Below are 12,021 nucleotides of genomic sequence, written 5' to 3' on the forward strand. Positions count from 1 at the left end.
GGCTGCCGGGGCTGCTGCAGCCACAGCTGGCGGCTGCCTAGGCTGTCGTGGCCTCGCCAGGGGCTGCCAGGGCGGCCTCGGCCTCGGCGGCGGCTCCCTCGGCTGTTCCGGCCTCGGCGGAATGTGCTTTTTTTTGGGGGAATATTTTGAGCCATTTTTTTTTATTAACTCACTCAGTCGTTGAATTTCAGATTTCGCATGGAAGCAAAACTTCAAAGAGAAAGAGGGTGGAGAAGCCTAAAAGCATTGATCAACCTAATAAGAAGCTGAGTAAACAACGGTCCAAGAGTGAACAAGCGTCAAAGTTGCACTCTTCAAGAAGTTCACCCATGCAACCTACTCCACTTGTTGAAGACATTGTTCTTCAATTGCTCTCTGCTGATTTGACCTTTCTTCACAACCATGCTTGTCATTTGGTCGATCCCATGGAAGTTGCACTTCCTAAGGCAATGTTCCACTATGATGAGGATGCAGTTTCATGGATCGGCAAAGAAGATGTGAAGGAATTTCTACGTTGTGCAAAGATTAACATTTCCCTCATTCAAACATTCATGAGGTACTTCAATGCCCACATAATCTACACTTTTTTAAAGTTATTTAAATTTGTGGTGATTATCCTTCATTTGATTAATTATTCAATGATCATGCACGCAGAGCACTATAGGAGCACTTAACTGAAACTGATTCTCCTTGTAAAGTTGGGTGGTTATGCCCCAAGCATTTATCCACTACTAGAATCATAGGCAACCCTCGTGACGTGTTGTACTATGTTGAACAGAGTATCAGGGAATCAGTGCGTGCGGGAGACATGTTCATATTCGCCCCATGTTATAGAGAGTAAGTCTAACCATGTCAAATTCAATCGATTTGGCCTCATTATATGTGACTCCTAAATATTAATTTGCTTGTCTATTGTGAACTTATGTAGGGAGCATTGGAGCCTCGTGGTTATTTGTAATTCCAATAACACAATTTATCACCTTGATTTAGCTCGATCATCGGAGAATTGGCTCGTTAAGTCTATATTGCAAAAGTAAATATATATAGCTACCTAGTGATGATTATTGCTAATAATAACTAATTTAGTAGTCAGACGACTAATAAAATTTGAATGTACTTTATTTACTACAGTGTTATGAAGAAGCTACATTGTCGTGCTCCTTAGGATCCAACATGAAAGTCACCGTTGGTAATTTACATGTTATTGTGATTATCTTCAAAATCTATGTTAGTAAGTATTTGCTTATTTCTTTTGCATGTTTCACTGATGTGATTTGTTCGTCATATGCTAGTGCGCACAACAAGAAAATGGACTTGATTGTGCTTTGTATGTGATGAGATTCATGCTTGACATAGTGACTCATTGTACGAACAGTCAACAGCTTGATGAGGTAAGTCCTAAAACTTAAAGAAATGCTACTTTGATGTGATTTCTAGCCTTAGACACCTAATATTACCCAGCATTGACATGTTATGAGAAATAAATAGTTCATTTGATAAAAAAGGTAGAAAATGGGCTAAATAGAAGTCATATATGCCATACTTGGGCCATTTTTTGTTAATATGCACTTTTGATGTGATTTCTTTCCTTTTACACCTATAACTAGATAATATTGACATATTATGAAATAAATAAAGTTCATTTGATAAGAAATGTAGGAAATGGGCAAAGTAAAGTCATATAGGCCATATTTGGGACATTTTGAGTAAAAAGCGTCTTAATCCTTAATAAAATGCTCTTTTGATTCAATTTTAGGGCTTAGACACATAAAACTAGGTAATTTTGACATGTTATGAGAAAGAAATAGTTCATTTGATAAGAAATGTAGGAAATGGGCTAAATAGAAGTCATATAGGCCATATTTGGGCCATTTTGAGTAAAACTTAATGAAATGCTATTTTGATGTGATTTCTAGCCTTAGACACCTAATATTACCCAACATTGACATGTTATGAGAAAGAAATAGCTCATTTGATAAGAAAGGTAGAAAATGGGCTGAATAGAAGTCATATAAGCCATATTTGGGCCATTTTGTGTTAATATGCTCTTTTGATGTGATTTCTTTCCTTATACACCTACAACTATATAATATTGACATGTTATGAAATAAATAAAGTTCATTTGATAAGAAATGTAGGAAATGGGCAAAGTAAAGTCATATAGGCCATATTTGGGACATTTTGAGTAAAAAGCGTCTTAATCCTTAATAAAATGCTACTACCTCCGGTCCAATTTACTCGCAACAAAGGGGTATTATTTGTGAGACATAAAATATTCCTTTGTTGCGAGTAAATTGGACCGGAGGTAATATTTTGATTCAATTTTAAGGCCTAGACACATAAAACTAGGTAACATTGACATTTTATGAGAAATAAATAGTTCATTTGAGAAGAAATGTAGGATATGGGCTACATAGAAGTCAAATAGGCCATATTTGATAAAATACATGTTGTTTAGCCTAATTAATTAATTCTAACATAATTTGTTTTGAATTTCAAGTTTTGCAAGGTACAAAAGGATGATCCGTTGACAATCAAGAAACTTAATGAAGTTCGTGACATGTTAGCGTCTTTTATCACCTTCAACATGTAAATGTCTTTTTAATTGTAAATTTATATTAACTTTTTAACTATATATTATTATTCATTAATTACTTACTATCCTTTGTGTGTGTGTGTGTATATATATATATATATATATAATACTTTTTTTTTATTGTATTGCATTTGGGAATATTAATATCTATACATATATTAATTCTTGTTTTTAATATTATTTGTATCTTATTATAATATTTAATAATATTATTATTATTAGTAATTATAATAATATTATTATTAATTATTTTATTTAATATTATTGCTGGAATTACAGGTTATTATTGCTAGAATAACAGGGTTTTTTTTTAATATTATTGCAAGAAAAAAGGAAGAAATATAAATAAAAAAATATAAATATTACTGAAATGGCACTGGTTAACCGATGCCAAAAACTGCTGCCACCAAAAAAAAATTTGCGCGGGACTATTTATGGCACTGGTTAACCGGTGGCCAAAATAAATAAAGGCACAAGTTAACCGGTGCCAAAATCGGTTTATGGCACCAGTTTTGAACCGGTGGCAAAGTGGGGTGTAATTGGCACCCCCCACATTGTAACCGGTTCAAACCGGTGCCTTAAGCCGGGTTTGAAACGGTGCCTTTTACTGTTTTTCTACTAGTGATTAACCCGGTTGTTAGAGACAATAGTCTCAATTGTTTGGATCAGAGATGAGTATACAACAGGGATACTACTTGGAATTTCACTCACAACAGGATCAGGGGTTTGCAACAACGACTAAGAATCAACCGTATTATTGTCAGGCTCAGTACTGACAGGAACACAAGTCATCGATTCGAAACATATTAATTTGGGGTTATTATCATCACCCAAACTAATTCCACCAACAAAAGTAACAACATCTTCCTCTATTATCGCTTCATCCATAATCATATCCATATACTACCTCCGTTGTAGGTTATGTGCAACGATCAGACATTTTCCCTCTCTGCTTTATGTCAAATCGTTGCACATAACCTGTAACGGAGGTAGTATATAGTTCAACACATATCTACCTACAATTTGAATTGAGTAATTTTGTTTTAATAAACTTACAGCATAAATCAACTTATTATACATCAAACCATATTATAATCAATGAAGGAGATAGGAAGTTAAACTTACTTGAAGCTTGTTAATCACTACCGCCGCTTTACCATTTCAGCCTACAATCAAAATTGAGTAACTAATAATCAACTTACAACATAAATCAACTCACAATACATGAAAATATAATAAAATCAAGGAAGAAACTCACTTAGAGCTTGATAACCGCTACAAAGGGGAATACATTTCCATTCTCTTATTGTTGGGCACTTCAGGGCAATAATGCATGTTCGTTTCAAATTTGCTACAGTGTAGTGTACAGTAACTAACCATAGTTAACAAGCGTTAACATGCAACAAACGGCTATTGTACTTGCCGTAAAGTTGGCGTCCAAAATCCAATCTAACGAAGTTTTCGTGAGCTATCAGCAGGCTTGAACTAAGGGGCACGCATTTGCATGTTATTTACAATTCATGCCATCAGGTTAACAATTTTTTGCAAATTTGGGGCATGAACTTGTATTTGCCGGTAATTTATAACTTCTACGCATCCACATAAAATTGTAATTTTGACATAGTAAAGTTTGCATTCAAAACTATCTAACGGAAGCTCCTGGAACCACACTGCTGCCGCTGTCCTTCGGGGATGCCTCCTACGCTTACCACTTACCTACGCTCTAAAGGGGGGGCGAGAAACTTATTGAAAGGGGGCGCGCTAAATTTGGCGCTTGAGTGGGGTCTGGGGGGTCCCTTCGAAACGTAAGTGTTCGGAGGTACCAGGAAGTACTCCAGCCTCGAGAGGGTACGTTCCCCTTTCTTCTATCGTGTCTTTTGGGGCCGAATTCGGATTTTCGAAGGACGCGACCCCCAACCCACTGGGGGAGCACAGACACAGCGGAGGATCATATATGCTATATTAGAACCAATTATGAGTAACTTCTTTCAGTTTAACTGTTATAGAAAAATAAGGATATATTTATATTCTCAAGACTAACTTTTTTGTAACTACTCCGTACATATGAAAAATTAGTATATTTATACACGTAAGTGTAAAACCTTAAAACATTTATTTATATATATAAATATATATATTAATGCATTCACAATGCATGACTAATTATAAAGTAGTACTTAAAGAACTTGTTCGCTTTAGCTTAATTTCAGTTTAGTTCAATTCAGCTCCAATCAGTTTAGTTTAGTTCAGCTCCTAATTTTCTTCTCTCATAAAATATTTATTTCAGCTCCAATCAATTCAGTTTAATTCAGCTCCAATCAGTTCCGTTCAATTCAACTCCAATCAGTTCAGTTCAGCTCAATAAATGTTAACAAGCGTAAAATGTAAAGACATTTTAGGTATTTTCAATCGACATAAAGTAGGCAAAAAATTAATAGATCAAAATACATTGAAAGACCATTAATAAAAATGATACAGCATGTAAAATTAAAAGGTACAGTGACATTTACGACCAAGACAATGAATTAGGTCGGTCAACACCAGTAACACTAGACCATCAAGCTAACGTTCTATCTATCGATCTATCACCCTCCATTGCACATCTTCGTGTACATTTTTTTTTTTTTTTTTGACAAAGGGAACTAGAAACTAACAACACAAAAAAAGAATCAAAAAGACCGAGAAATGGAAAGTCGACGACGAGCTTGAGCAGCAAGCCAATGAGCAGGTAAAACCCAACAGCGAGGAACCTTCTGAATCTTACAGGCTGTAAGAGAATTAATTTCAACCCTGATAGCTTCAAGTAACCAAACACACGAAATATCATCCTCAGACATCCCTGTAAGAAGAGAAACAACCCGAGCACAATCCGTATAAACCTGTAATCGAACCAACCCCTTTCGTCTGGCTGCCCTAAATGCCCATAAGCAAGCCTGAAGTTCTGCTTGAAAACATAAATTCCTGAGATTCTCTGGCCTTCAAAAACTATGAGACAAAAAGTTAATATTTTGTACTGTAAGAAATTATGCTGATCTTTTACCCCCTACCCCCATCACTTCGGGGCGATTTAAGTAGAACTGAAATAACTACAGTGAGGTCGTGATAAGCTGAAGGTGTTTCACGAGGTTCTATATCGACGACAATAGAATTGATCCATTATTGTTGACTGTGCATCATCATCAACATGTAATGACATCTTCATGGGTCTAAAGCAGGCACATCACCATCCAGGCTTCGACGTTTTTTCTTTCCCTCACCATGTCTTGACCTCCTAGGAGCCTCATCCTCACTTTCACTGTCATCATTTGTTAGACTGTTTCGAGAGACAAATTTTTCAGCACCTTGATTTGATGAGTCATCACCACGTCCACTCATATCCTGCAACTTCCCTTGATCTGGAACTGATCCAAATGTCTCACCCCAATCACTACCTGATCCTCTAATATCCCTCTTAGGACCCCGATTGCCACCTTGAGGTGGTCCAGGCTGGGAAGGAAAGATAGGAGGCATACCCATTGGTCGACCACCTCTCCCACCAATACCCATTCCTCCAGGCATGAATGGAGCACGCCCAGGGCCCATCATCATCCCAAACCCACCACCAGGATGGACCCCTCCAGGTTGTGAAGGCCGACCAGGAAACATCATACCAGGTGAAGGATTTGTAAATTCACCGGAGAACCTTGGGCTGTAGGGCACGAAAGGACGAGGACCCATGCCAAAAGGATCAGGCATTGGAAAGTTGTCAGGTCCAGGTCCATAATTGAAACCATCCACCCCCATCATGCCAGGAGGAAAGCCCCGCATCCCAGGCATAGGACGCATTCCTCCTCGACCCATAGGAAAATTTGGTGGCCACATCATCCCTCTTCCCCTTCCTCTGCCTTGAATAGCAAGACTCCCAGGTGCCAGACCAAAACTCTCGTCTTCTTCTTCACTTTCTTCCTCCTCTTCCTCCTCTTCATTGTCCTCAAATGGAACTATGTCTGGATTCTCAGCTCCATTTTCTATGTCAACTCCTTTTGCTTTCTCTTCTTCGCGTTTGGATTCAGCTGCAACTAGAGTCACCTAACAAATTTTACAAGAATATGAGAAAACTGTGAGTTTATGCAAAGAGAAAACAAATAAACAATTTTAAAAAACCTTATTAAATAATTAGATAAGCCGAAGCAAACATGGTACTGAAACAAACTGCAAGTAAATACAGATTAAAATAAGTAAAGGACCGTTCCAATTTTATTATGTCTCCGAAGACTCTCCTCTGTATTACACATGATATTTTTTTGGAAAAATTAGAAAATAACACCCCAAAATTATCACAATTTTGATTATAACACCACATAAAAATAAACTTTGTTTATAACATCACATAAAAATAAATAAATAAAAAAATAAAAATAAAAATAAAAATAATAAAAAAAATTGGTTTTACCACCGCTTAACTTTTCCATCCAAGAAAACCGTTAAGTGGGCCCCACACAGCACACGTGTCAATCAACTATTGCCTTTAAAAAAAAATTAAATAAAAAAAACCCTATAACCCTAACCCAACCACCACCTCCACCACTGTCGTCAACCCTACCCTACCACGGCCGTCAACCCAACCCAGCCCCCATCGCCATCTCCCCGACCTGAAACCGTCGCCGAATCACCCGGGCCCCAACCCAGCCCCTATTATTGTCTCCCTACCTGGATTCATCGCCGAGCCACCCAAACCAGCCAGTCGTCGTCGCCAAACTCCTCTACCCTACCCAACTTCGCCGAGCTCCTCCCTAACCAAAGTCGTCGCCGAACCAGGCCACACCAGCACATCCGTACCCAAACCCACAAACCGCCCTACTCCTCTCACCCTCACCTGAAACCAAATCGGAGCTGGTTTCGTGGGTATGGTTTCGAATCGACATGGTGGTTGGTTGGCTAGCTGGTTTTGGGGGTCGAGGGTGGTCAGTTGGGATTGGATGATGGCGGTGGGGGCTGGGTTGGGGTAGCGACGGTGGAAACCGGCACCATCAATGGTGGCTGGGTAATTTTAGAGGTTTTTCCTTTTTAAAAAATTATTTTAAATTTTTTTTTTAAAAATCCAATAAATAATTGACACGTGTACAATGTGGGAACCACTAACGGTTTTTGGATGGAAAAGTTAAGTGGTGGCGAAATCAAAATTTTGGGGTTTTTGGTGGTGTTATAATAAAAGTTTTAAAATTTGTGGTGTTATGATCAATTATGACAATTTTGTGGTGTTATTTTCTAATTTTTTCCTTTTTTTTTAATTTTTTTAATAACAATTTGATTTTTAAACTTGAAAAATGTAATATCAATATCCAAATCAGATATCAGATTTCATTGTTCTTGTGAGTTTAGAGTGTAGTTATTCCATATTCTACTACAAACTAATGCAGTCTTGCAGCATATTTTATTCCTTTGTCTACAATTAAGTGAATCTAATCAAGACCAAGATCAAAACTAAAAGTTGATGAACTCCCTCAAGGAAAATTACACAATACGAAAGAGGGTAGGAAAATTTGCCAAAATTAATCTACAATGGACATTATTTTTCTAGTAGAAGATTTAATACTGTAAAAAAAGATATTCGCTAATTAGATATTTGAACTGTCTTCCTTATACATTTCAATAAATGAACTACCATTAATAAAAAAATAAAAAAAGCCAAAGAGTTCCATTAATATTCAATGCACTTCTAATGTGCCCAAAGAGAATTTTAAACCATATAGAGTTGCAAAACCGTTATTTCGGAGTAATTTTTGATTGCAAACAATATCTTCATCAATGAAAATGATACTGCAGTAATTTGGCAAGAAGGGATGGAATAAGGAAGAATACAGGAGTGGGATAAAACAGATGTACTGCTTGAAAAAGTGCAGTTGAGGCACAGTTGTCTTTAAGATTAAAAAGGTCTAGGTAAAGCATGTTCAATGGGACGCACTAAGGGCCTGTTCTAATCCGTTGAAATTCAGTTCAGTTCAGTTCAGTTGAGTTCTTAGCTTAGCTTAGCTGAGCTCTTAGCTTAGCTCAGCTGAGCTCTTAGCTCAGTTTAGTTCGGCTCTTAATTTACGTCTAATGATATTGCCAACAACAACAACAACAACAACAACAACAACAACAACAACAATAATACAACAACAACAACAACAACAATAATAATAATAATAATAATAATAATAATATATAAGTAATAAATAATAATAATAATAATAATCAATAAATAATAATAATAATAACAATAATAATTGAAATAATAATACTAATAATAATAATCAATAAATAATAATAATAATCATCAATAAATAATAATAATAATAATCATCAATAAATAATAATAATAATAATAACAATAATAATAATAATAATAATAATAATAATCAATAAATAATAGTAACAACAACAACAACAACAACAATAATAATAAATAAGTAATAAATAATAATAATAATAATAATAATAATAATAATAATCAATAAATAATAATAATAATAACAATAATAATTGAAATAATAATACTAATAATAATAATCAATAAATAATAATAATAATCATCAATAAATAATAATAATAATAATAACAATAATAATAATAATCAATAAATAATAGTAACAATAATCATCAATAATAATAATAATAATAATAATAATAATAATAATAATAATATGTACATTTGTATATACACATATGTATAGTAATAAATAATCAATAAATAATCAAAGATCACTAATTCGTAGTTAAAAATCACTAATTAATAAGCTCAGTTCAGTTTAGTTCAGCTCAGCCAATCGGAACAGGCCCTAAGGCACTGTAGCTGCATCATATTACCAGAGCTCATCATATGCACCTGTTTTAACACGTATGATACCATCTATAATACCCTACGTCAACATGTGCCCACTCTGATAAGAGTGACAGTTATTATTGCATTAGGGGAACTCCTGAAGTTGTTCTGACCACCCTCTAGGTTGCCAAAACTCATTCCCACTTCCATTCCCTAGTACTACTACTAGCTAAATTTCTCCTTGTTTCTAAATTTTAATTTAAATTTAGCATCATGCACAAAAGATTAATTAGCAAAATTTAGCATCATGCACAAAAGATTAATCAGCTAAATCACTTAAAATGTGGCACATTAAACACTCAAGTTAATTATAGGATTTATCCAAGAGTTACTTGTTGTGATGGTAGTTGCATGATTAAGGGAGACCTTGAAAAGGCTCTTTATCATAGGAATATAGGATTTATCTTTTCCTTAGTTTGAACTGACCATAAGTGACAGGTTGAAAGCTGAATTATTTTTATCTTTTCAGCAAAATTTAAATATAACACACAAGGCACAACTAGGGATAGAAATGGTCTGAAAAAGAGGGATTGGAACACCATAGATAGTACCAATGATAAATTTTATGTTCTGCAGTTTCTGCTTCATCATAGGAGCCGAAGTACAAGATAGAAAACCTTTGGTTCTCTTTCAATGGATACAAAAAGTGTTACAGCAGCAGGAATTATTAGTATTTGTCACTCTATTTTCAATAACAGCATGTCACATTTTCTCCAAACTTTTACCTAATCAACAGGGCAATAATATAATGCTCTGTCTTAGATAATTCGCTGAAAAAGATCTTTGATTAGTATCATGTATATCATTCTGGATCAGAAACCTGGGTCTGAAAACACTGAATCCTGACTAAACCCACTGACAAAACTGGGTTCCCGTGTCCATATATCTCCTATAAATTAATTCTCTATATATCATTAATGTTCTCCCACAGCCATTTCAGCATTTAATAATACCCATATGAAAATAAGAAATAAATTGAGAAAATTCTGCTTCTAGCATCAGAAAAGAAATATACAGTATGGAAGGTTCCGAGTCAACCCACAGATGATATGGAAAATTAAGGTCTCAAATAAGACAATATCAGAAACTCCATCAGCTCACATTAATTCATTCCAGACTATAACGTTGTATTAATTGGGTTCATGTGTCCATCTAGGCTTCTATTTTCAGTTTTCTGTACATCTAATATGGTCTTCCCAGCTGAGATTACAGGATCCACAGATCATATGACATGAGATTCACAATAGAGAAGAGATGCAATATTTTCAGGTGCTTAAGTAATTCTACGTTGAAATTTTAAAAAATTAAAATAACAATTTCATGGTAAAACCATATAAACAAACATACCATAAGTTCACCGTCAGGTTCAAGATAAAGCAAGGAAGCCAGCTGCTCCCCAACAGAAGGCTCAAGCTCCTGGCAATCTCTACTAATCTGAAACAACAATTTAAAACCGAAAATAAAGAATTTTAGAAATTTCCACAATCCAAAACCATATATACAAAGATTTCAAAGAAAAGACTAAAGTTTGACCCTTTTGTTCAAAGTTTAGTTATTAATTAAAGGCAAAATTGGTAAAAACCATCTTTTTTGTCCCACTTTTTTTAAAAAACCACCTTTTATGTTTTTTTTATTTACTAAACCACCTTTTAAGTACCTAAATTCTTGATAGCACAACCCTTATTTCAAATTTTGACAAAAAATTTAACTGAGACGTCAAAGGGGCCCATAACTTGTGCCTTTCGCTCCTAAATCATGTATTTTTTCACCCCCAAAAACATTTAAACCTTCCCTCTATATAAATGCATGACTAAATTGAGTAAAGATCTAAAAAACCAAACCTAATTTTGCTACAAAAATTAAATTGTAGTATTTGTTTATTCTCAACCATAAATTGAGGTAATAGAAGTGATGGTTAAGATAGAAGGGAAGGTTTTGCTATGGTTGATGATTTGGAAGTGGATGGTTGAGATGCAATTTGTTAGATTTGAAATAGGGGTGGTGCGATAAAAAATTTAGGTACTCAAAAGGTGGTTTAGTAAATAAAAAATAAAAAAAAATAAAAAGGTGGTTTTTTAAAAAAAGTTGGACAAAAAAGGTGGTTTATACCAATTATACCTTAATTAAATCAATAAGATTGCATTTGCCTTCTTGTAACTTCTAATTTTTGTTTGCTTTCAGAATTTGGTTAATTCCCCATAATGTTATATTTTGTGATTCCAAAGGAGTAAATTAGTTTGTTGAGAGATTATAAAAACTGTTGAGTTATTACTTGAAACAATCTGAATAAAACAAAATTTAATACGTTAGATTAGTGACAATGTAACAGATCATTGCTCCCTCCATCCCATACAGCTTTAAGCACTTTGTTGGGCACATAGTTGTAGGAATTTTTGGAGTGGGCTACTAAAAATATTTTTGGAAATCTTAACTTTCTCATATGCGCTTTAAATAATGCCAAGATTATTTTAAAATAATCCGAATTTTGGGGCGTATTCGCTTTTATTGGTCTCGAGTGACTAATAACCTGTTAAATAGGGTTTTTTTTTTTATCGACACATCCCACCACGTAATTGGTCAA

General features: G+C 34.8%; 1 protein-coding gene across 1 annotated transcript in view; it reads right to left on the minus strand.

Moving 5' to 3' along the window:
• Positions 1–4,979: 4,979 nt before the first annotated feature.
• Positions 4,980–12,021, minus strand: part of LOC110685423 (30-kDa cleavage and polyadenylation specificity factor 30-like) — a 30,649-nt gene continuing 23,607 nt past the window's right edge. The window contains exons 6-7 of the mRNA XM_021861955.1: positions 10,788–10,874; positions 4,980–6,664 (exon numbers count right to left, since the gene is read on the minus strand). Coding sequence (XP_021717647.1) covers positions 5,795–6,664; positions 10,788–10,874 — 957 coding nt within the window. The 3' untranslated portion in view covers positions 4,980–5,794. The remainder of the gene's footprint in view (positions 6,665–10,787; positions 10,875–12,021) is intronic.

The sequence above is a fragment of the Chenopodium quinoa genome, unplaced genomic scaffold (assembly GCF_001683475.1).
Source record: "Chenopodium quinoa cultivar QQ74 unplaced genomic scaffold, ASM168347v1, whole genome shotgun sequence".
In the NCBI taxonomy this organism is placed as follows: Eukaryota; Viridiplantae; Streptophyta; class Magnoliopsida; order Caryophyllales; family Amaranthaceae; genus Chenopodium; species Chenopodium quinoa.